Genomic DNA, 26,755 nt, shown 5'->3' on the forward strand with positions numbered 1-26,755 from the left:
TCATAGAGAGATACTGAATAGGGCAGATTAGCATTAGAAAGGGACAACAAAACTCCCTGGTTCAACAGCTAAAGAGCAATTTGATGGGGCTGGAATTGGGGGAAATTGCTTGATGAGGGTGTGCGTTTGGAGGGGCTGTCAATTTCGCAATCCCACCAAGGCTACGTAGTGCTGTCGCTTTGACAAAAAAAGACACATTTTAAAAAGACGTGCTGCTGCAGTCAAAACATTACATTATTAGAACTGAGAACTGTCAGTGGTGAACTTTGGGAATGCAAGACAAGATCGGAAGCCAATGGAGCAAATGAGACATCTATCTGTATCAGATAGAGAGAGGGGGAGTGGAAGCTTATCAAGTGTGTGCTTTTTAAAATAGTTTCCATTTGTTTGCCTTCATTTTCCATTTTTTTTAAAAACTTGAATAGCACCTTGTTTTGAAATCTGCTATATCAATTATTCTTTTCTGCACCGTGGTGTTCCCTGTAACCTTTTTAATTCATGCTTTGGTAAGTTTTCTTCTATTTGACGTAAAATGAAATCACCCAAATAAAGAAGAAATTACATTTACACTATACAGTGACTGCAGCTTAGAGCTGGTATTCTGCTTGACTTAAAAAACAGTTGGTAGCTCTGTATGTTTATATTTATTTATATTTAGTTGTTGGTTAAAAAACAACAACAACACACTTGCACTCACCTCCCCCTGCAAAAGAGAATCACTGATGAGAGCCCGCGCGCACACCACGTGCTCTCTGTGTTTACCCGCGGGGCTTTCTGGGAAGCGGTGCTCATGGTTACCAACGTAAACAACAGTCTCCCTCCTTTTCTTCCTCCTCCTCCTCCTCCTTCTCCTTCTTCTTCTCGGTGCTGCTGCAGCGTCAAAGCGGGTGAAACATGTCCAGCCCGTCTCGCCGTGAGGACCGGTACTATGAGAAGATAACGTCCATCCAGCAGAGCATGCACCAGAGGTGAGGTCCCACCGGCTGTTTGGCTTCACGCGGCCTGGTGGAGACCGCGGGCTCGAGTTGAGGTCTCTGCCCGCCCGAGAGCGTCCCGCTGCCGCTTGCCTCAGTGACGTGGTGCTAGCTGCAAAGTCCGTATAGCTAGCTAGCTCATTAGCCTGTTGATCTCGGACGCTACCCGAAGCTAACAGCGGTCATGTTTTGGTGGTTCTTGCATGTAAATGGATGGGTTAGGGTTAGGGTTAGGAAAGCTAACCTGTATGAGCGGGATGCTAGTTTCTATGCGGCTAATGATTTTAAATGTAGCTAATGTCAACATTGGCATCTGTGTTAAATGTTAGCCATCAATTAGCCTATAGCTAACCACGGAGCCGCAGCAGGGGTGTGAGTGAGTGACAGTGTGTGACGGGTTGCTCTCACGTGTGTGTGTTTGTGTGTGTGTGCAGGGAGAAACGGAGACTGGAACTTGAGAGGGAACTGTTTGTTTACTCCAGATCAGATACAAGAATGTAAGTATCCATTGTTGTTGACAGATGATATATTTATATTGTGTGTATATAGTTTACTGCCTCAATCTCTTATTTTTCCTTCATTTTCACATTAACTGAAAACTTAAATATATGGGATTCTAGGTAGGAAGTCTTCTTTGCATACAAGTTCATTTTAATTATTAAATTAGGTTTGAAATTTACCATGTAGTGCATGTGATTTTGTTCAGTAAACTATTTGTTGTAAATCGCATAAATGCATAGCGATGGTAATCATTTACTCTAAATTATTTATACATAATATTTAACAGTGTTGTGTTCAAATGTGTTACTGGTACCTCTTTGGATACGCACAACAATTTTGTTTTCATTGCAAATTGATTGTCCTGAATGTTAGCATGCCAGGCCAAAGCAGCAAAAGCTTGTGTTTGAGTGCTGAGCATTACCTTTTAAATTTAAAACACATTGTGCTTAACCTTCTCTTGTGAAAAGTCAAGCTCTTATTTTTTGACTAAGCTCTTAGATAATATTTCTTGTGAATAATAGTTCTCCATTGCCTTCAGCCTGCAGATAAAGTGTTCCAAACTGCGCAGCTATCTCAAGGAAATCTCAAACAGGGAAGATCGAGCGAAAATGAGAAACCTTGAGCTTCTGAGAGATGTGGAGTGCATAGAAATTAGCATTAAGGAATATAGTCCTGACCATGGCCCCCTGGAACAACAAAAGGTACACGCACAATTTCATTTATCCACAGGAGTAGTTTTTCTCATTGTGGATTAGTAGAAAAAAACACGCACTGAGATTGATCCAGGTTTAATAATCATTAATACATTCATTACTTTTTAGAAAAACACAACAGGTTTCCAATTGTACTGTAGCACAACAACAAACTCACAGATCTACAATATCATAGATTATTTTACTAGGTTATGTGTATTTATTTATGAAGCGTGTTCACGTGTATCTGCCTTAATGCTATGTTTTTATTTGAGCTGAGTCAAAATATTTGCCTGGAATTGCTTGATGTGACACTAGTAAACACCCAAAATGTGCAATTTATCACGACAAGCAAATGAACGAGGGGGAAAACAATGAGCCAGTCAGATTATCACTTAAAACACAACGACAGTGCTTGACAGCTTAATTTGAAATTAACAAAATTGGCTAATTATGACTCGCTGAGTTAATTGCCCAATATAGAGACTCTGAAGTGCTCCAGAGGTTTAGTCATTCTCTCCCCTCAAGCAGTTGGTTTATTTCCTCTTGATGCTCTATGAGTCCTACATGTTTGTTGTTATTTGGTCTTCCCACTGCCCCTTTGTTTTTGTTGTTTTCTAAGTCCCTCTGTATTTTTCTGGTTTAGCATTGATGTTTTCAGCAATATAAAAAAAACACACAAATCCACAGATTGACAAATAGCAAAGTGAAGTTGCACACACACATACTGAGGTGCATACATTTATATAACAATTATATTTTTAAGCCTTGTTTGTACTGGTTGTGCAAGATTTTCAAAGCCAGAACTGAAGGCTCTTGTAGTAGCTCTGCTTCGGTAAACTGCTGTTTAGAGGTACGGCATGTCTGAGCTAATCCAAGTGCCCGTAACCAGACCATTAGTTTTTTTTAAATTGGAACTGGATTTAGGCAGTTAATCTGGCCAGTCAGATAAAATGTTACGGGTGGTCAGTCACACCGAGGACCCCCGCTTGGGAGAACGCGCTGTGATTGACTGATGCTTGACAATGTCACTTTTGCTGTCAATCCATCTGCTTTCAGACCATATTCAGATAATATCCAACAGCACTATCACAGCATTGTAGCAAACAGCACCCAGTGTTGTCATTCTGTGTCAGTTTACCTTTCACAAATATTGTGACTCTTGTTTTTCTGTGATCATTTTTTGTAGATTATTAATCAAGCAGCTGATCTGCCTACCACTGTTTTTGTGATATTCTGTATTTTCTTGATACAGGCTGACTTTTTCAAAAAGATTTCGAAATGTATGGCAGAAAGGAAGAAAATGGAGAAAGGGCTTGAAGCAGCAAAGGTAACGGTGATATGTGGAACATAAAATGCAAACCACTAGTAGTAATAACAATAGAGTGTATTTTTTTGTATCTTATACTGTTACACATTTTGTTGAAGAGCGGAACAATTTTACTTTTTTTTTTTTTTCTTTATTTGGGCTCCTTTTTTTAAATGTTTACAAGGTTTATGCAAATCTCAGTTCTATCAAGCTGTGTTTTCAGGTCTAGAACAACAAAGGGAAGTAGACATTATGCCTGGTAAGTCTGTAGAGGAGTCAACATTTAAATTTTGTATCTGTAATAGCACAGGTGTCTAATCCGAGCTGCTGCATCTGTACAAGCGATGTAGTTCAAGCCCATAGCTGCTTTCTCCCTTCACTTAAAGCAGTTAAAGCTCTTTTAGATGAAATGTCTAAGACATCTCATAATAACTTGGAGCATGCTGTCTAGAGCAGTCACTTGTAACTGTGTGCAAAACCCCCTCAGCCTGTCGATATTGTAATGAGCAAAATGGTACCGTCACTCCATTATGCATACAAGCCATTGGCTTGCAGTGTGCATGTCCCTCAGGCAGCAGCATTCATTAAGGGAAGCTTACCGGGCTGAAAGCTGGAGACAGATGATAACGGGATATGATTTTCATATTTAATACATTCCTTGGAAGAGCACACGCGTGCCGCAGATTGATAGAAGAATCAATTGCTACTTTAGTGAAACACTTTCTACTTTGCCCTGCAGCTACCGATGGAATCACTCAGCCAAGAAATTAACTTTTCCCCTTTTTTTTACCTACTTTGTGGATCTGCTGGGCAGGCTGCATGGTTTACAGTGAATGTTATTAAGCAGCTAACTGTTTGGTATTTAAGACGCTTATCAGAAAAGAAACAGAAGCCATGCTTTTTGTTATTATGTTTGGAGGGAGGCTTTTTTGCTCTTCCCCCAACCGCCCCTTGGTGACATTGCAGACATGAATCAAAACTTGTCTAAAGGATTTCTAATAAGATTAAAAGTTAAAACATTGATCCTGAGACATTCTTCTGAAATAGGTTGTGAAAAGAATTCTGACCTTGGCCCACATAAGATATACTTATTCAGAAATGTAAAGTGGAATGTTAATATACTCGACTTGAATTTCTATCATAGCAGACTTATTTAAACCGAGTAAGACATTTTTGAAAAAAATGCATAAGAATTTCACTTATGTCTCGGGGGGATTAATTCCTAGAAATAATGTTTTTTTTTCACATTTACAGATCAAAGCTGTGCAAAGACATCATGTGGACGACTCCCTCTCTCATCAAGCTAAAAATTCTACAACAATCATTTTTATGGACCAACAGACCTCCAGAGCGTCTGATGCCGGCACCACGAGTGTACACTCACCCCAAGCAATGTGTCGCTCACCCAATCGCAGTGTGCACTCCCGCGAACGTCTACCAAGTGGCCTTTTGAAGGACTTCAGAGTTGGCGAAGAGGAAGCCACCAGCAACCGAACACGTTTATCAGATAACATTTCAGGCTCAAACGATTCCCCTGATGGTTGTAATTTGAGTGACAAACATGAAAGAAAGATGGCGGTGCTCCCGTCTGTGTCTGCCTTAACAGGAGCATCTGGCAATGCGCCTTTTGAAAGTGATGATGAACAAGAACCTTTACATCGGGTGAATTTGACTGGGCCTCAGAGGAATCCATCTCCCGGCAGCAGAGTCCCAATGACGGCTAAAGATTCCCCTGCAGAAGACACTAAATCCCTAAAGATGGCTCATCAGCCACCTATAATGGAGGCTGGAGGGAGAAGTCTCAGCCTTTTGATGCCTGAACACACTTCTGGAAAAGGAGCTCAAGAATCACCAGGTTTGAAATGCAATTTCTTGTGTATTACCTATTTAATTACATTTCCTGACATCCTCAGTTTAAAAACACTTTATTTTGTCCTTTTGAAGATTCGAAAATAAGCCAAGTGATACGTGTCAGCACGCCGGGTTCTGACGTGGAGTTGTCCGAGAGCAGTGCTAGTGACCTGTCCGTTTCTCTGACCCAATCTGAGCTATCAGATGATGTGGAATCCGAGAGGAACGCCACTTCTGGAGGAAGTGATGCTCTCAATCAACACAGCCTAGAATCACCCATCCACTCTGATGGGTCCAAGAAGACAGCTGTGACCTTGGAAAGGTGCAGTATGTCTATCTTTGTTTTTACTTTGTCATCAGGAATTTTAAAGGCAACTCCGTAAAGCAAAAAACATTTAGATTGTTTCACGGCACATAGTTGTGTTAAAATGTTCACAATGCAGTCAGCCCCCCCCCCCCCCCCCCCCCCCACACATTTTACAGCTAAGCAAGCCAAGAAAGGAAAATGTTCTGCCCGGCCATGCTGAAACACAGAGGGCTGTTAATGATAGGAGCAGGGCTGCAGAAGCCGCGCAATCCTCCTCGCCACCATCACATCTGAGGCTGACAGAGAGGATTGTGGGAGTCACGGTCCACGCCACTTCGCTCCCTCTAGCTCTGCGGCAGCTGCGGCGGTGGCAGTGATGCATCTTATAGGGAAGAGCTCAGGACCTGTCACCAACAATATTGCCATAATCCAAGATAATGCTGTAACAGAGCAATTTTCTGCTTGAGAGACCTCAGGAAGTCCCCAGTGGAGGAGGAAATTTGTGGCACCATAGAGTGTTCTGGAGGGTGGGCATGTGGACAGCACTTACAGCCACAAATCCTTAGCGTGATGATGGCCTCTGAGTTGAAGGATCATTTTGGATGGGGTTAGAGCCACAGAAAATCCCATGTGAATGTTTGCTCCCTGAGCTTCTGCACCTTCCCTGCAATACACAGTTTATTATGACCAGCACCTCGTTTGCTCTTGAAAAACGTAGAAGAAAACTTTACTTTTATTGTGTATTCTTTTTCTTTCCCATAGTCTCATATACAGCCCATATTGTTGAAACATTTGGTTATATTTTCCCCATTATGCTTGTATATTATTATATATTTATTTTTTTTAGATTGCACACTCAGTTGCACACGTGGCCACAACAATGATATTCAGTGCAAACGCATCATTTTCTGTAACCACAAACACATAGAGCTTTTCAGACCATTATCCAGAGTCAAATGCTTTATTTTAGAAATGTGTATGACCTCTATACGTATATCAAAAGCAGTGTGAGGGTTTTTATCCTCCCTCTGATAGTGTAGCATGTTTGTTTGTGCATGTCTGTGCGGTCGACTATACTGTTTACATTGTGAGCTCAAGAAGAGCCGCAGCTAGCCTGTGCTGGGGGAGACAACCGCGGGGGCTGCAGCTCTCGTTCTTAGCACAGAGAGCTACTGTGTACGAGGAGAAAACCAGAGGCTTTGATTTAAAGATCCAAGAGCATCCAGTGTCTATCCTCTCTCTCTCTCTCTCCCTCTTCCTTAAGGTTAGAGTTTATATCGCTCCGTTCATTCAGCTCACAGTCAGGAAAAACAAGTCTGGGCAATTCATTAGATTATCCCATTATATTTCCTCCTCCTAGGGTGAGTTAGAGCATACGCCGGAAATATCCTTCAGGTTTCTTCCTCGAGGAGCATCATAATGGCCTCCCTGTGTCCTACTCTTAAATATGTCGTCCCTGAACTGCATGATGGCTTTGCTCGATTAGGGACAGCATGTCACCCAATTAACGTTGGGTTTGTGAAAAAAATCCACTGCCAGTCTTACATTGCACTCAGTGTGTTGGTGTTACAATTTGTTCATTCCTTCGTGTGCTACATTAGCCGTCTTTGCCAGCACGGTGAGATTCCCCTGACACCAGTCGCTTGACGGTGAGGGCATTCCTTGTGGTAAATCACCCCGGAGCCTGTACTGTACGCTGTGGAGGCTGACCCCTTCTTCCCAGCTAACAATGTGTTTCTGATGATGTTGACACACGGACAACAGCAGCATCTTAAGTGAGGTTGGGGACCTTGACATGAAAGCTGGCAACAATACAACGAGAGAGAGAGAAAGGGGTTTGCAGGAAAACACAACTAATTCACTTTCTCCCTCTCTAAAGGTCTCTCTTTGAAGAGCATTTACAAAAAAAAGTGGAAAGAGAAAGATGACTATTTCAAGGCCCGCACTGACGATAAGGGAGAGGGAAAAAAAGACAGTTTTTGCCTATGCTACTTCAGCCACACTGAAGAGGACTTAGCACAGACGAATGGCACACTACAGAATGTCATGGATATAATTCAAGCTGCTAGCTTAATCAGGATGTTACCAGGAAACAACCTGCAAAAAAGAGGGAGCAATTGTTTGCTGACCCCTAACCCAGAAGCCCATTACAGATTGTCATAAATTCTTTTTTGCCCCTTTTATGTAGGGGGCTCAGGATCCCTCTCGGCTCGGGGTTTCTGGGGAATATTCAAAGAGGGCCACCCAGAGCTTAATGCTCATGGAAGAGATGGATTCCCAATATCCACATGCATTACACATCCATTTTTCATTTTTGCAGCCACACACAGGCCCAGATTAAGGTATAAATCTAGAAATCTAGAGGCCCCTTCCTTTTTATGGAAGCTTTTATCTTACACGTCGTCATTTTACAAAGAAACATGTTTACTTTTTTGTAATAATACTGTATATTTATGAAATGTATTTTCTCCATTTAGTTGATATCAGGTATTACTCCAGCATTTGAACGCTAATTCTGCGATCTCTAGTTTTGAGTGGCAGGTTTCTCAAGCTTCTGTCATACAACCTGTCGTTACATGTGGCACCGTTAGCAGACAAGGCTTTTTGAATTGCTTAAGACCTGTACAGTGGGGCCAGCACTTCAATGATCAAATTCCTTCAGGAGTCCTTGTGTGTGACAAGGAAATTGCCTGGAAAAATGTTTTTCAAATAATGGGTCTATCGATCCTGTGACCTCCTCCTTTCACAAAATCAATGGGTTATGTTTTTTTGTTAGTCTCTCCCAGGAAGGAATCTTTAATCTGCTAGACAGCATCGAAGGACGACTCCACGGTGAATGGACCCGCTTGTATGGGGATTCTTCAATTGATGGAAGACAACTCAATAGACTTATCGGGTACACCTTCGCTGTCTTTCTTCAGACTTTACAATCTTATCTCTCCCTGTCAAAATTAAAATGCTGTGTATATTTATTTAATGACCATGGAGCCGTTTGTGCAGATGAGGAAAACATATTCTCCTTCTGCCAAGGGCTCTCAGTTTAGATGAAGTGTCATCACAGACATGCGCACGTCTTTATTTCTGAGGGGTTTTCGAACACACGGGATTGTTGTAGTAACCACCCTGATGAATTGTTATTGGGCGTCGAGGAGATTGAGAATGGAGAATTTGTTTCATTAGACCGGGCTTATTTTTCATAAGCCTTTTATATTTCATAGCATGATTAATTTACCATAATTGAGTTCTTGTTGTAAAGTGCGCATAAATGTCTCACAAGGGAAAGCCGTCCTTCTCTTTTCAAACCCAGTACATCCTTATGCCCCAATGTGAGTGTTTGAAATGATGTCAACAACATATTCAATAGTGAAGAGAGTGGCTGTATTGTGTCGTGACCCTCAGTGTAATGTTTAGTCTTGCTGTGATATTATGTAAGCAAGTGATGTGTGTGATTATACTTGTATAGTGTGTGTGTGTGTGTGTGTGAAGTGCTAGCAGCTGCTGGATGTTCTCCCATGTACTCCTGACCTGTTGGCTGAGCCCTCGACTCCGTGGCGGTAGCTGACTGCTCTCTCTATATATTTGGCAGCCTTTGCAACGTCGGAGCGGGCTTGAATGACGAGGACCTTGGAGCATGTGGAGCCGTTGTCCTTCACGAACTTCAGAGGTTGTCATGGAGCACGGCAAAGGGCTGCCTGCTCTCACAGGAGCTAGTGAGTTCCCACCAGTCAAGCTCTGATCCTAAAGAAATAAGGTAAGTCTCTGGGTTTCTCGAAATTATCCGACAACCAAAGATTAGTGTGTCTTTTTCCAAAGTTGTCTTTAGTTATGCTATGTTCAGCTGAATGAGACTTGTGATTGTGGGATTTTAAGAAGTTTGTATAAAGTTCCACTGCTTATGTAATGTTTCTTTTAACCTCTTCTCATAATTTAAATATATATATATATATATATATATATATATACATATTTGTATATATGTATGTGTTTGTTTAAATATCTAGTAAAATATTGTTTGTGATAAAGTGATGGGTTGTGTAACATAGTGTGTGTTTTTGTGCACTGTCAACTATTTTGCTATATAAGTATAATGCACAATTATCAATGCTCTGAAAGCGACAGAGCTCAATAGGCCTTTCTCTTCATCTCATAAAGAAAGTGAAAATATGTACAGTAAAGGTGAATTCCACTTTTCAGACAAAAACTGAAGAGCTGCCTGTCCATTTCAACAGTGGCTGAGATATTGCACGCTTCCATTCGATACAGCCTCCCTTGTCCACAAATATAAAGGTCATCTTTGGTGTCACCCAGTGTGGTGACAGTGCATCGGTGAATGTCATGAGTAAATTAAAATGCCCTATCTGTGACTTCCAGTCCTTTGGATAATGAGGAGTTGTACTCTGAGCCAAATCCGTGCTCTGCTTCACTACTCTATTGATTTCAATGAGACATTTCCTCCTATATACTCAGTCCAAAGAAACACACCAGTGTGCCTTTCCACTGGAGATCCCTTTTGGCTTTTTGACCTTTCCTCCAGTTTTCAACTAGGAGATGCCTCTAAATTCCAGTCTCTCGTTTTTCTCTATTAACTGGAATTTATTAACGATACGTATTTTGTGCTAAAAGTGCTAAAAGATGGCAAATGAAGTAATCTTTTGACAATGGGGGAAGAAATGTGCTAAAATATATTATATTTAAATTTCTTCAGATTATGTACATTAGTAAAACGTGTCCTCCGTGTTTTTGATAATGTAAAACTATTCCATTAAAAGGAAGTATGAACAAATAAAAATAAATAGTATAATAATGACTGGTATTCAGATGTCTCACTGAGCATTCTACAAGAAAGCCTCCTCTTTCTCTCCCACCCCCACCCTTCACTGCAGCGCCAGCCTCCCTCCTGATGCCGCTCGGCTGTGGGATCGCTGGTTCAAGCACGCCCTTCTGCTCAAGGAGCGCCGTGTCCTCAACACTGAACGCTTGGTCCAGCTGTTCACGCCGCTGCTGCTGGAGCGCCATGCCTCCTACAGCCACCAGGTAGCGTCGGAGGCACATACACTGCCGTTACACACAGACACATACACACAAATAGGAGGTCAGACACTTGCAAAGGCAGACACCCATTCCCCAAAAGTAAGCAGGCGTTAACACACACACAGATGACTACAGGAAAGAAATGTGTTCTTTTTCTTCTACTTTCCAAAAAGACTAGTGTTTTTCTTTCTTTTGTTGTTGCCTTGCATGTTTTTTAAAGGGAGCTTTAGTCCGTACTGAGAGCCCTCTTTGTGTTTGGCGTTTGAAACCAAGCCCTGCTTGGTGTGCCTGCTCATCAGATTGCTTCACACGTTGACCCAGACAGAAGGGAGATCCTGACCCATGCGCTAATCACAAATCACAGCCTCTGCTTGGTTTTCTTTCATCTCATGTGGTGAATTCCTCTGAGAAACACTTGCTTTTAATTTGATATTAGCCCAAAGTATAACCGTCAGCTGGGTCCGACTAAATGAGGGGAACCATTTAAAAATTCTTTACAACAGAGGATTGTTTTAAATTTCCCAGCTCATTGACCTTGTGCCGATCATGTTTAATAATCAAAAAAAAGCATGAAAAGTCCCACTTAGAGCCCAAAGATTACAATAGGAAGGAGATTTCACCAAGAATCCCAAAAAATATATAAGTCTTATGTACAGGAATGATCATATATATACAAGCAGGGTTTGTGTTAATTTTGTGAATTCATCTTATCGGGGGTTCTTGTGGCTCTGAGGTCTTGCTCCAGATACAATGAGAGAAGCAAAGAGGGAGACTGTAGAGCCTCTTGAAAATATGAACTGACAAAAGGAGGAGAGGTACTGCCATCTCCATCATTGTGTCCAAGTGCATCAAGAAAAGCCTGATTGAAAATTTTTCTCTCTCCCTCCATCTCCTCCATCTATATCCTCCTCACTCCCTCTATTCCATCGTCTCTCACTTTATTTCTCTCTCCCTCCCTTGGTCCTCTCGCACAACAGCTTACTCTCCACACACAAGAGAAAACTGAAATTTCCATTCACGTCTTGCCACACAGCCCGGCTACTCCCAACAAATGGGAGCATGCAGCTCGCATGCACACACTCAAAGAGGCCCTTTGAATATTCAAGTGCTAACAGTTGCATTCATTGATATTTAAAATGCTGTGGGTCCGCGAGAGCCCTCAACTCGCCGTACATTTGACTAAATCTAAAAAACGAACAAAGAGGGATATCGGGGATAAGGATCAAGACAGTTTTATTCTGTGCAGCATCATCAAATACCAACGGGCAGCTCAGACTGGCATGTGTTTGTGTCTCTTCCCCTCTCAGAAACTAAAAGGGTGTACATTGTCAATCTTCACTGCGACCTACTGATAAGAACTTACAATGCACTTAAAGTTTGTCACTGTCAAAATCCTCCTGATCATCCGCTCCATATTAGTGCTCATTAAAAGTTGCAAATGGCCGTCTGAGGCTGAGAGGCAGTCTTTGATCACAAAGAGAGATGATGATGGCAGAATTTGATACATGGAGGGAGGGTAAAAAGGGAGAGGAAGGGAATCGGTGTGTGGCATCTCCCCGCTCCTCATCTCCCGGAACAGCTCCTCTTAATTGTGTATCCTCATCTCCCCAGAGATGAAAATGAGCTGGAGAGGGAGGAAGAGAGCAGTTGTCTCAATCCTTTCAGCCAAGAGGGGAGATATCTGGAACGTGTTGCACATTAATGCCAGGGTGATTGCATTCTTTAGGCGCTTCTCTAATCTCATGGATGAGAAGAGAGGCAGGGCAAAAATGAAAAAAAATTGTGAGTGAGAGGGCGAGTGGAAGCGAAAGTGTGCGAAATTATCTTTTTTTAGTTAAACGAGTGAGAGAACTTGAAGTTATTTTCTCTTGGCGTTTGAATGTGCACCACGGCTGCACCTCTGTGCGAGCAGCCGTGGCCGAGTAAATGACTTGCTTAATCAGCGAGAGTTCAATTTGACACTTCCTTCACTAAATGGGAACAATTAAGAATGTGGTTTTAATTTGTGCTGCTCGCAGGCCAAAGTGCTGCTGAGGACACTTCTGTCCCGGTCCAGTGAGGAGTGCCCCTCAGCTGAGGACGAGAGCGACTTGTCTTCCTCGTGTGATCCTTCTTCCCTCCTGGTTGACAGACATGTGAAACCCGCCAGGTCAGCACAACAGCAACAGATTCAAGGTAACTGGAAATTATCAGTATCTGTATGGCACAATAGAAACAATTCTAGTTATTATTATTTGAATACAGGGGTTTGGTAAATTTTTTACGGGTGAATGGCTTTTCCCAACAATTAAAATCTCTCCTTTCAGAAAGTGGTTTAGTTTCATTACAGTTGCCTGTAGTTTCTCTCAAACAGAGTTAAGTCTGTCTTTGCACAATAATATGTAACAAGGGCATTTATGGGAACAAGTGTAGACTTCTGCTATTTTTGATGTGCCACCTCTGCAGAGAACTAAAACTTCCCTTTTATGAAAGAAATCAATTTCTCCATAGAGCTTTTTTATGAATCTCTCACAGGCCAGTTTTCATGCAGCCGTCTATTCAGAGGTGAAGAAAGACCCCCCCAATCCCATTTCTATCCCCGAGACTCCCTTCCTCCCTGCGTCTGCTTCTCACTATGTGCTTCCCTTTCTTACAGAACTACAAAGTGCTGAAGAGGACAGCCAGGACGAAAGCCCTGTGGAAAGTGTTCCTATTAGAGGTAAAAAGGCATTGCTGGTGCCCCAGCATTCACACTGTCCTTATGTTGTGGTTTGTTTTCTTCCCACTGCAGTGAATAATGGGCTCTTTTAAGCCATGGCTGAGGCAGGATGATCAAGGTGAATCCAGGGTCAAAGTCCCACCTGAAGAGCAGTGCTAGTTCTCTCTAATTATCTCCGAGAAAACACTAGCTGTGTTTTTCAGCCCTAGTCTGGGGCATTGTGGCAAAATTGATAATTCACAGTCCCCGGCATAATGCGGTCGCTGTAATTGTCAGGATGCCTGGGTGGAAAGCGCAAGAGATCTGTCATCGCCTCTCATTATCTTCTAAACAATGCTCCGGCAAGGCTGGACTTGAAGACGACTAGATGTGAAGGCATCCTGGAAGCAGTTGGTGTGCCCATCCCTCGGCTGCACCTCTGAAATGTAAAGCAATCCTGCATTACCCTTGGCTGTCAGATTTCCTACTGGGTGTTTGGTGTCCGCATTCCCTAAGGTGCACAGCCAGCAAAATGAGTCCAGTTTTCAATCGCTACTCTTAATCAAAAGAGCCATAACCAGATAAAAAAAAAGCATGACTAAAGATGTTGCCACTAAAGGATTTTGCTGTGCTGAGGGACATTCATGTTACAATCAAATACCTTGACCTTGGAACCGCTAGTAATTGCCAAGACATGATCATCTGTATACCTAGTGGGTATTTTTAGAATAGATGTAAAAGCTGTGGCTGTATAAAGTGCAGTGGCTGGAATAACACTGGAGATAGTTGTACACTGTAAATGTCGTATGGTTTCTGAAAATGGTTAAAAGTAGCATTTTTGTTACATTGCGAAACCAAGTCAGAAATGTCAGGACATGTAGCTCCCTCCTTATGATTTGCTCTGTGTGTTTTAGCCACACCATTGAGATAACAGCCCATTTATTATGTACTTCTGCTCTGCTGATTTTTGCCAGTGCAGTCTGTGCTCCTCTCAAATATGATACCTACTTTACTGTGCCGGAAAGTAATTATGAGTGTTTTTAAAACAGAAAATCAATCATTGCCTTCCTGCCAGGGGGACGCTGAGATAATGTGAGATGCTGATTGCTGTCTCATGGAAACTGTTGCTACATACTGTAGGCTTGAATCAACAGCTTAGCTGATTGAGCGCAGTGTTTTTTACCCACTCTGTACGGCAGTAAGACCAAAAGACTCAGCTACTGGAGCGTGTTGTCTCAACAAACACAGAAACCTCTGAAAGTTGGAAACCTGGCTTTTAAGCAAATATTTAACAGCGACTGTCTGTGTGTGTGTGCGTGTGTCCTTGAACAGAGACCAAAGCATATCAGTTACTTAAACAATCAGCCATGCAGGAAAGGCAGCAGAGCTCTGAAGAGGAGGAGGAGGAGGAGGAGGTGGATGGCCTCTCAGGTAAGAGATGCAGTCCACTCTACCCGGCAAGTAGCAAGCAATCGGAGCCTAACCATTGGTCAACACTGGCATATGTTCTCGCAACACGTAAGGGCACCACAGAAAGCCCACATGCTGCACGCCAAATAATTGTCAACCAATTTTTGGCTCAAAATCACATTTTCCGTTTCCTATATTCTCAGGTATTCCTTGTGCATTCAAAGAGTTCACACTCCCATAATCCTTGCCATAAAGTCCACATGGAAATATGCATTGTTAATTAGCTTGTGATGAGATGTCCATACCTAATGGTTTCATCTGGCCTTGTTTTCTCTCTTAAGGAATAAATCACGGCCATGAAGAGGACCTGGGGAGGGCCAAACGCTCCTCACATCAAGACCCTTACCCCGGGTAAGAACATTGTTATTATTCAACGGGCCACAGGAAATGGGCCACCAGACACCAAAGTGGTTGATGTACATTTGCATGGCTGCTCTCATAATTCCCTGTTCATTTCCATAAGATCAATTGGGCGCCACCCATTAACTCGCTTACAAAGACAAAAGGCCCCTGGAGCCCCTCTCGCTCACTGTTTGCTCGGTCGGGACAGGTTTTTTGAGAAATGAAAAGCAGAACAGGCATCACAACAAATAAATTGGAGTCATAATCTCAGTGTCTTCAGCCTTATCGTCAGAATGCAAACAGACCATGTCAAGAAGAGAATCAGGGACAACTGTTTTGGAAGAAGGGGACTTGAGTGTTGACAAGGACAAATGTCCTTTGATTTTTCACCCTTGAAACACATTTCAGCTTCTCAAATCAGAGCCGTAAGTGGGTTGGAAAAGAACATCTAATGATAAATAGCCTTGTGGAAGCTAACACCATCACAGTTACATTTGAATATCAACACGACTTCATCAAATCTGCAATTGCATGTCGGGTCCTCAGAGCACCTCTTCACTGCGAACCCATTTGGGCAGTCGTAATGGCTGGGTAAACGTTATGAGGAATAATCTTCTCTGATTTCATGTGATTACTGGGCACCACGCTGACACAAGGGCTCAAGTCTGTACCTCCCTGGCCTGGCAAGCAGGCACTCCCAGTCTGCCTATTAGCCCAGGGAAGGGCCTAATGGGCTAGCTCTATTGTGGTCCTCATAGCTGCTGATGTCTGCCACTGCCAGCCCTCGTGACCAAGCTCTTTAATAAACATGAGCCAATTTCGGGCCCAGATCCTCTCAGATGGTGCCTTCGGCCCTGTCATTAACGTGCAAGGGAAGCACGCAATATATGTAATTAAACAGAACCTGCTGGAAAAAAGCTCGACAGAAGCAGAGAGCAGTGATGAGACCTCAAGTTGTGTACATACGTAAAATTGAACAAATGTGTCGTTGTGCGTGGATGACACTCTAATCCCACTAGGCTTTGACTGGAAACGGCGTGAAGAGCTGCACGTCACCATGACCATCATCTTCTTCCCTTTCAGTCATACAGCGATTTCTGCTCTTTTCTTCTGCTTGGATTTATGCATTCCACTTAGCACAAGTCACTTGTTGTTACTTTATTGCCACCACTAGTGGTGTGGAAGCCCTGTAAGAAGAAGCATAACGCCGCAGCAAGCTGCCTCTCCTCTCTCTCTCCCCCCCCCGCCTCTCCTACCCAACAAAAACAAACTTGTTAATTATTTGCTTTATTTTGTCAGAGAGCTGATGAGTGACATCAAAAGGAGGATGGAACTGGACTCAAAATACAAAAATGGCTTCTTTCTCTGTTGTCTTAGACAATAATTATGATTTGCCAGTTAAGCCTGGAGTACAGCAGAGGGATTGTAGTTTAAAGCAGAGGCTTTGGTGCAAAAAATGCATTTATAGCCCTTTGTGAGGCTCCTCATTATGTGTGGGCCCGATTCATTAAGTAATTGGTTTGCAGTTGTTTACATGAGTATTAAGGCCTTCTATTCAGGGCCTTTGAGAGATACATTGTGCAAATGTTGCATGTTATGAATGCAGAATGAGAGGCGGGGGGCCAGTCCTATTGGCTAAACACTGCACTCGGCTGAAAAGCGAGAGAAAAGCACTGGGTGCTGCTTTGCATAGCAATGACTAGGGCCTTAATAAGCTTTACAGATTAAATACATGCAGTCTATACAAGATGCAAAGAGATACTCTTAACACATTTATATGTGCTCATTTCACTATTATGGCGTTCGAGAGAATTGAGGTCTTTCATATTCTTTTTTTTCTTTTTTTCTCCCTCACTCTCTTCCTTGCTCTCTCCCACACAGTGTTTTTCAGTCAGACACTTTTATAGAATGTGCTGTTTATTGTATTATAAGTCGTGGGGAAGCGACTGATCTGCAACATTTATTAAGGATTTGTCCATTAGAAATCTTTTGCTGTCTTTGTGCGTGGCAAAGTAAAATCACTTTGTGGTTGAGTGGGGATGAAAGGAATAATGCACGAAGGAGTGAGTCTTAATAAGCAGCTGCACTCCATGTAAAGACCACTTGTTCCCCATTGTACGCGAGTGCATGCCACTGCTTCCTCTCGTGCAAAGCGTCATTGTGCTCCTTTCTACTGTAGGCATTTCAGATGCCACTCCTTTCTTATTTTTTATTAAGGTTTTTTTTAATACCTTTTTATTCCGCCCGTGGTTTTGATCCTAAAAAAATGCTCTAACACATGTGCACACACACACTCGTGCACAAACTAAAATCCTCCATTCAGCCATCAGCCGGTGCGATGATTGTTGTGCCTAGTGCCTGCTTGACAAAAACCTTGACTCAACAATTAGTGGTTTACAGCTTTGCCTTGGACAACAGGATGTGCTCAAGCATTCGACCTCAAATCACTCAAAATCAGAATCTCTCTCTCTCTCTCTCTCTCTCCCTCCCTCTCTCGCTCTCTCTCATTGGGAGGCGATGTTTTTGGATCCCTGACAGTTCACAGGGAGGAGGGATGGAGGGGCAAGAGGGACATGAGCTGAGAGGAGAAAAAAAAGTGGAGGGAAGGGGATGTGGAAAGAAGGTGACAGGCGAGATAGAGGGAGACAGAGAAATAGAAATCTATAAAGAGGGAGTGAAAGATGAAGTTGCCCTTTGCTAAAATCCAACAATGAGTCAAGGAAAACACACGTAAACACGTCATCTGACAATATAATACTTAAAGCTTTGTGATTCTTAGGAACTGCACCACCAGGCACATGGCAGCATTAAATCTAAATCTCCTATTATGTTATGCCTCTTAAACAGTAGATAGTCAACCTCGGATCTGACTTGTTTTTCTTACCTGATCTTCCCACACTCAGAGAATCATACCAAAACCAGTACAAAACCATAACCAGGACAAAACATGACAAACAAGTCCGTGACTAAGGGGGGAGACAGCATTTAGAGGCTCTAACCAGAGGAGGTCACTGTCCTACACTGACTGTCTGAAACCAGGAAAGTAAACCTGATTTCCCTATAAAACTACTTAGTTGGCTTTCAGACACTTTCTCTGCTTTATTTCTGTTCATTTTTTGTCGTTAATTTAGCTTCAAGATTTACATGCAGGTCTATCGAGCAAAAGTCCTGATCCCTTGCCCCTGGCTCTCTCCTCCTGACTGCCACCAGTCAAGAGGTTGAAATCATTGGCCCAGCGCCTCCTCCTCCTCCTCCTCTCTGAGCTGCAGTTCTTTCTCATTGCCAGCAGAGAGCACTCAAATGTTAGACAGCACCAACTCACCAGTGTACTCATGGTTGCCTCTCACTGTTTGCCCCCACTGAGGGCTATATCCTGCTACCATTCAGGCCCCAGTAGAGTACATCTAAACGGAGCCTAAACAATGTTTCGGCGGGGTCATCGCTGGGATGGGAGTAGGAGTTGATGGGAATGATGAGGTGATGGGTCTCCCTTTACCTTTAGACAAGCACCGCTGCACAAAAGTGCTATTGTGCTATTAGCATTTGTGCGTGGGTGGCAGGAGCTTAAAAAAGGCCAGGGTAAATAAAAGCAGTTTTTCAGCTATCAGTGTGTGCAAGCCAGTCTTAACTGCTTGGTAAGCATTATTTCCTCACATTCTCTAATGTGTTTATACCGTAGGATTAGAAGTGAAATCGGTCTTCCTCGACTCACAGACCAATATCTTACTTTGGCCATTGGCCCTTACTTTAACCTATTTAACCTGCGGTTTAAGAGGACAGTATGTACTGCACGACCAGTGTTTTCGTCCATGCACTAATGTAACACTACGACACTAGACACATTATTGTAATATATACGATATGCTTTGCTTTTTATCCGTAGTACATGAAACTACTCTAGACAGCATTAAGTTTCAGCGGTAAATGTCTTTTAAGCCACAGGTTAACAGAGTATTGGCATCTTACCCAGCAAAGAGGTTTAGGTGTAGTCGCAGAACAGATCACTGGAGTTGTATCACTCAGTTAAACAGAAAATCAATCAATCAATCTTTTCTAATCCCATATTCACAAATCACAATTTGCGTAATAGGCTAAACAAAGTGTGACATCCTCTGCTCTTAACCCTCGACCAGAGTGAGGACAAACAAGAATAGTCTCAAAAGGAGTTTAACAGGATAGCAGAGTGGCTTGGGTTTCAGTGAGCGTGTTTGTGTAGCCACTTTTTCCTGTCTTCCAAACCATCAGTACTATATCTGGAAAAATAAATATATATAAATATATATATATGTGTGTGTATATGTGTGCATTCAATGTGCCTGAGATATAAAATTGTCGATATATCAATTATTATAATAGAATTATTATATATCTTCAAAGATATAATTAACAATATCTGTAAATCAGATTACATTATTAGATTACATGCCATTATTTTCTGAGGTGCAGTTGTGTATTGTGAAAATACAGTAACAGAACTAAATACAATTTTGAAGGTGGCTGTAGATTTGACTCAAAAACTGTTCAAACACGAGATAAACAACAATATGAAACAACTGCAAAGGCCAGAGAAAGAGATCGAACGAGGTATTTGAGAGGGAAAAAAATGATGTTACAATAGCTGTAATTTGCATCATTTTACACATTACATTCACCTCTGTCTACCAGAGCCTGTAAAACAGTGGCCAGCCCAGTCTTACACATTCAGATTATTGCCTCAATTAAGGGAAACTCAGCAGAAGATGAACTGGCATAATGTTTGTGGAAACGGGATATTAGATTGGCGGGGTCAGAACCAGACTGGGCTCTCTATGGTAATAGCCCCGTCTTGAAATCAGTTCTGTCCCTCACTCAAGTAGAACAGCTGATAGACCATTCCCATCCCCCGGGGAAGTTGGAGAAAAGAAAAAGCCCAATTTACTCTCACTAGCAGCTATTATTGTGGCAAAGGAGAGGAAGTAATCGTGTAGACTATTGCTGTATTTTTTGCTGCTGCTGCAGAGTCTAGTCAAGATCTGTTGCCTAGCAGTTTTAAATGGATGCACTAAACCCAGCAGTTTTGCTTCAGCAGGTTTTTTATCTCTCATTCAGTTTAAAAAGCTCAATGTGCCTAACAGGTAGATTTCCTTGTTATATTTTCCTCATCACGGTTTCCACTGTTGGTCTTGTACCAAAAGTCTATCATGATTTAAATCTTTAAATGTGTATACTATTTTGTTTGTTATATTAGCTTTATATACATATATATAATATACATAAACACTAAGCACCCTAAATACCAGCATGGATGGTCAAATTACAATAACTAGTAAATGACTATATTGTATTATTTCTTTTAATAACCTATAATAAGGCTATGCAGTACCCTGAATTCACCTAAATCTACGGTTTTTTACAAGGTTTGATTATAAATTGAATAAAATTCACACAACCTTTGTGTCAACACCTTGTATCATTGGGGGGGGGGGGAATTGCTTTTTTTTTTTCAAAACTATTTTACTTATTCAGACCCTGCTTTGGCTTATTAGCATTTTAAGTAGCAGAGGTTCAGCCGGCTGCCTGACAAGATGCTGGAATCATCCAAACGTCATGTAGGAAGTACCGTTGGCATATATGACTGTGAAGGTTATATTCTAATGGTTATACTGGCTCTATGGTATATTGCGTATAGCCCAGAGCAATCTGCTCACAGTTTGCAATGGGTGATGTGCATCTCTTTTCTCTCATTCTGTCTTGAGTGGTGCAAAGCAGCAATGTATAGTTTAGAAGATAGCAGTGGGAATGCAGCCAGAGTAATTTGGTCCTTATCCTCAATGTACAGTCACGTGTGCCAAGACTTAGCTGAGGCAGAGATGAGGAGATGAGGGTGATTGAGAGGATGACAATCACAGGGTCATGGGTTGGAATTGATGCAGATGGAGGAACACACCCCACAACTGTTTTGTTTTTTTGTTCCCATCTCATCTGCTTAAAACTGTGCATCTTTCTTTTTTTTCCTCTTCTCCACCGGGGAAAGCGTCTGCGCTGCTCCGATACAGAAGGTCCACACAAATAAGCCATATGTATATGTATGCTAACCTGGGAGATGATGAGGATATATTGTTGGGTTTCTGAATGGGCTCTGTGATGATGTAAATTAAAGAGGAGGCCTTTAAAATTGGAACAGGGGCCTTATTACATATGCATTGAGGTAGATCAAAGCCTTTTCTGAGGGCATGCATTTACATAGCGATATCACCCGAGCTATGGGAACCTGGCAACCCTGTCGTTGGACTATTTTTGAATAAAGAGGGCCTTGTGGAAGTCCTTTGGCACAATTAGAACAGGAGTCAAGCAAGTTCCCCCGGCTGTACTGTCTGAGCTTACCCAGCAAATACACCCCAATCCCATCCAACCCCTGTCCCAGTGATTTTCATGAGTCAATTTATGTCATATAGATGTAGTTCTTGATAGATTCTTAGTTGGATTACCTCTTCTGTTATGTTTTTCATTTGTATTGGTTACATTCAATGTGGTCTGTGTGGTTTTACATTTACTGTAGGTGCTGCCTTTTTTCCCTATTAGCCATTTTCGCTCCAAAGTAGCGGCTCATTTTTCAAAGAAAGTGGTAACTTAACAACGCTATTAACTGTCTCTGTGTTTCCAGGACAGAAAAGACTAACTCAAAGGCTCGTTCTGCTTTAAAGTCAAAAGGTGAGTATAGACAGTCATTTCCAATTTCGCATAGAGACACCCTGTGGAAAAAAAGGTTAATTGCACTGAAACATAGAGAGGGTTCATGCATTCCCGAGTACGAAATTATTTTAAATTTCTGAACTTCATAAGTGAATCACCTGTGTGAAGATTTTTAGTTTTTCTGTAAAAACAGCTATGCCTTTTGAGCATGTGTTTATGAAAAACCTTGAAGCCAAACCTGAAAGCTTCGATTTATGTTGTCGGCGAGCGCAACCTCTGATAAATATCCACAGTAACCTGCTCTTGCATTAAGGATCAAACCTCGAACAATAACCAAAGGATGTCTTTGGCAATTTATCAACTGCTAAAGATAAAACCATGAAAGAGAATTACTGATTCTAATGATTTCTGTATCCAGATAGAATCGGTTGGTCCCTAGATGCAGCTGAAATATAACAACTGTTGCAGTGATGGCTATAATCAGAATCCATTACCATTCCTCTGCAACAGCACCTTAAGATACAGTAGACACAGTTTGAAGTGAATATTAACACATAGATATTTAGACCTGAGCTGCTGCACATACAAAATAAATAGTACACATCTCTGAATGGGGCTCGAGCAAGTGGACCCCACTTTATGTACTTATAAGGTGACACAATGACACATACATTTACATTTTAACAGCCGCAATCAGATCCCGCACGATGTACTTCACTGCTATGAATGAAGACAACATATAGGACAGTATAAAAGGTGGACTGTTCAAAGAGAAGATAGAATTGGCTGCATAAAGAAAGCATGCAGAGGATGTAAAGCGCTACACTGGTTTTTATTGTTGTTTTCCTGTGTACCTTTTCTGTTCAGCTCTCTGGGGGGAATCCGACGACAGCTACTCAGAGATTGAAGCAGCCTTACGCCCTCAACCTTTCAACACAAACAACGATGACATTGATGACTTCTATGATTGACGTTGCCCCAGAGATATTTTTTTAAATGCACTACAAAATCCCTAGCAGTTTGGCTCCCAGTAATTCACCCCCTGACCACCATTTTAGCGGTCGGCATTGTAAATCATATGCGTACTGTATCGTAAAAACAAATAATAAAGTTGACAGCTCTCACGCTGGGTAAAGTACGTGAAGAGTTGTCCAACACTCTGATGTTAACCCTGCTTCAGTCTCTTTATCTGAACAACTCTCCCGGCTCATAATAACAGCTCGAAATAGATTAAACTGATCTTTTAAAGCGATTTGTTTGCACTAGGCTGGAAATCATGCATTTTGAATGCCGCAAGCATCTCCGAGTGCTCTACCTCCGGCATGCTCGAGTGTAGTGTTGTGAGTCACCTGTGAAATGACAAAGCACAATGGCCACTCTGCACGCTGCCGTGCGACCTGTGAACCCGCTGAAGAGGCCCATCTCCCGGGGCACAAAGTGTTGCACCGCCAACAAACTCAGAATATTTTGTCCCTCCAGCAAGCGCTATGCATGTATCTCCACCGCGGCCTCTTTAACACTCACGGTAAAGAAACACAAAGATCCATTGCCTCTGTATTGTGCAAACGATCACGGGTTGCAGGATTGTTGCTGAAGCCACACAGCGGAGTCTTCTGCAATTTATCGTTTTTTTGCAGCACACATGAACATCCTGTGTCTATTAATAACTCTGAGCTGCTGTGTGGGAGGCTACATTCCCAAGTTTACATTTATACTTCATTATGTCTGTAGTGTAAATTTCACAAATTGCCATTCTGGGATGTGGTAAAAGCCCCTGTCATTCGGTGTCAGCAGGATTCCATTAGTCAGCTTTAGGTGACTTTACATCCCTGAACCTTTCAAAGTAGGACTCCACAGTCATTACCAATAATGGCTTCAGACAGCCCTGACCCACCACAGAAAAGGGACTGTGGCAGAATAATTTGGAGTTTGCTAAAAGGCTCCCTAACATAATATCCATGTTAAGGAGCATGTCAACAGATACTTGTGTGCGACAGATCACGGTGATCACGGTGGAAGCGGAGTAATATTGTACTAATCTGTACTAACACAATAACATTTTTGAAAGGAACTTTTTCCTGATTCAATGCTGGAGTGACAATGCTGATGATGAGGATATTCAGCTCATTCTCTTTTTAAAGCGCGTGTAGTCAGACTGATAGGCTTGATTCTGCAGTTAACAGGTGTCGGCCACATAGGGACTGACTCGCATTGCAGTGTTACTTGATCTGTCATGTTCAGGGTGACATGAGCTCCACTCTTCCAGCGGTGGTTTACGTTTTGTGTTGATGGAACGGATGTCACCAGATAAAGAGCGATGGGAAATAAATCACATTCTTGGTGGCGGTTCCACAAGACGATGCTTTCTAATTCTAAAAATAGCAAATGCTGATACAGATAGAAATTTAACCCGAGATTTTATTTATTGTGTAAATCCACATGGATTTTTGGGGGCAATGATCCCAATTCTGTTCAGGGTGTAAATATTTTTTTCAATACTGATATACCGGACAATATCTAAATATAAAAAATTGCCAATGATTCCTAAGCTGTGTTATCAAACCCTTATGACAATGAAATATAATTGAGGCTTGTCTATTTAGACAGTTAAAGCATTAACCTTATCAATAACTATAAAGTGGCAGCGTATAGCTCAGCTGGTATGGCCCAACCAGGCAGTGGGTCAGCCCACAGCTACCTGGGTTCAGTTCTGACCTGTGGCCATTTCTCAAATGTCCTCCCCCACTCTATCTCTCTCTGTCCCCCTTTCACAGCTTGCTCTCCTTATCAATAAAAGGCAATGAAAGCCCCAAAAATATACTTAAAAAAATTAAGAATAATGTGAACTATAAAGAAAAAGTACAAATACAACCAAATAAATAATCAATATTTCTGTTAAAGAGTCATGTGCCGATATTATCAGCCAACTAATATATGGGTCAGGCTCTGCTGAGAATAATTTGGTCATTCATTTGAAGTTGATGTTCAAATAAACAACATGTTCAACAAAGTCTGTGTTTCAGGGTATTTTCATTTTGTAGCTGACAAATTATGGCTGCATTTCAAATAATGACTAATATATTCTTTTGTAGCACGGCTGTAATAAAGGGATATTTGTGTAAAGGTTGACATGGCTGACATTGGAATAGGTGAATAAATGCTGTGTATTGGGTGTGGACTGTTAGCTTCTTGTGCATTTCTCTAAAATGAGAAACTCAAGGCTTTGTCGCCTTATTGAATGTGAAGGTATCACAAATACAGACTCCGCTGTCCTTGATCACAATAATAACATGTCAGGTGAAGTGTAATATTAAAATGACTCCCACTGGTTCATTGTCAAACCAAAGGGCAGAGAGACGGCTTGACTGCAAAATCATTCCCTTTCAGATGGAAATAAAAAGTGCACAAGGAAACTTAACAGAACATCTGTGTTGAGCAATGTCAGGCTTACAGAATGACTCAATTCATATTCTATAGCACAAGTTGATTCTTTTTCCTTGAGGAACTTGGTTGAATTCACTACACATTAACTGTCACTCGGGCACCGAGAGAGAAACTCTTCTCTTCATCATTGGCTTGAAAATGGAAATCAGTCACTATTGAGGCCACTGTTTTGGATCCGATTCACTTACAGGCAAAATGTGAAGCTTAAAAAGTGTTTAATGTGATTATCTGTAACTATAGCTCACTGGCAATTGAGAAATGCATTTTATTGAAGTAAGTGAGCATAACAAAAAGATGCACATCAACCTTCTCCTTCTAATATTGTGTGAATAAGAGTTTATGGAATGCTGTGAGTTTGTGATTCAGCTCATCAATTCCCACATCTATAGCAAAGGTAAATTTAAAAATACATCGTCTGTGAATGTAACTTAAGTGTGTGTGTGTGTGTGTGTCAGCTAAACAAATGTTTCAGCATAATTGAATTAATTAAACTATTGTATGTAAGATGCACGACTTAACATTGTAAATGGAACAGAGGATAACTGAAAAAAACACGTATGGTTGGGTAGAACCTTTATCTAGAAAATGAAAAGAGGTTATGATGTACAGTACTTCACACGAGCAATGTGTATCTGTATTGAGCATGTGGATGTTAAAGGGATAGTTCACTGAAAGTCGAAAACTCACTCATTATCTACTAATCACTATGCTGATGGAGGAGTGGGTGAAGTGTTTGAGTCCACAAAACACTTCTGGAGTCTCAGACGTAAACTTTGTAGCACCCGAATCCGATACAATTGAAGTAACTGGTGACCGAGACGAACATAACATTCCTCCATTCTGCTCGTGAGGTGTCATCCAAGTGTCCACAAGCCACGACGTTCATATTCCACTTGAAACGACATAATTTACAACATGTTTGGATCATATATGTCAACTGATATCTTCCTACGAGGTTCATTCACCGACCCTCGGACACACCATCATGAAGCTAAGTCCGCTAGCTTAGCCACTTCTGGTAGAGGCATGTTATGTTCGTCTCGGTCACCAGTTACTTCAAATGTACCTTTCAGAAGTTAATAGGTGCAAACACTTTCTATCATGCCATTGGGTTGTTGGCAACTAAGCAAATCAGTACTAAGTGCAAAGGGCTTATTATCACATATGCTGTACTGTACAATGACATTCTTTCTTTGCCTTCATCTCTGTAAACTGTGCCTTTAAGATTTATATTTAAAATAAATCAAGGTAAAATATAAAAACATACGTTATGTACAATAGAATAGAATAATCAGTCAATACATTCATGGACTTTTCAGACCCCTTCAGCAATTTGTGTTACTTTCAAAATACCACTTAGCTTCGTTAAATTGTTAAATTGTTGCCCCACAAATGCATCTACTGCATCTGCCTTTCATACAGCGACCCTTGTTTCAATGTTGAAACAATGCTGCAGATTAGAAAATGCTAAGACGACTGCTGGGT

General features: G+C 41.7%; 1 protein-coding gene across 2 annotated transcripts; it reads left to right on the forward strand.

Moving 5' to 3' along the window:
• The first annotated feature begins 783 nt into the window (after positions 1-783).
• Positions 784-22,995, forward strand: kiz (kizuna centrosomal protein). 2 transcript variants are annotated; one of them, XM_062397979.1, is made up of 15 exons: positions 784-968; positions 1,409-1,471; positions 2,014-2,176; positions 3,423-3,497; positions 4,731-5,331; positions 5,421-5,649; positions 8,411-8,530; positions 9,221-9,385; positions 10,518-10,668; positions 12,684-12,840; positions 13,301-13,363; positions 14,675-14,773; positions 15,094-15,163; positions 21,798-21,844; positions 22,694-22,995. In XM_062397979.1, the coding sequence occupies exons 1-15, from the start codon at positions 895-897 to the stop codon at positions 22,795-22,797; spliced, it is 2,181 nt and encodes a 726-aa protein (XP_062253963.1). In that variant the 5' UTR covers positions 784-894; the 3' UTR covers positions 22,798-22,995. The 2 variants fall into 2 exon arrangements, with proteins under 2 accessions (XP_062253963.1, XP_062253964.1); XM_062397980.1 differs by having other exon boundaries at positions 4,818-5,331.
• The last annotated feature ends 3,760 nt before the right edge of the window (positions 22,996-26,755 follow it).

This window comes from Platichthys flesus, chromosome 10, assembly GCF_949316205.1.
Source record: "Platichthys flesus chromosome 10, fPlaFle2.1, whole genome shotgun sequence".
Taxonomy (NCBI): domain Eukaryota; kingdom Metazoa; phylum Chordata; class Actinopteri; order Pleuronectiformes; family Pleuronectidae; genus Platichthys; species Platichthys flesus.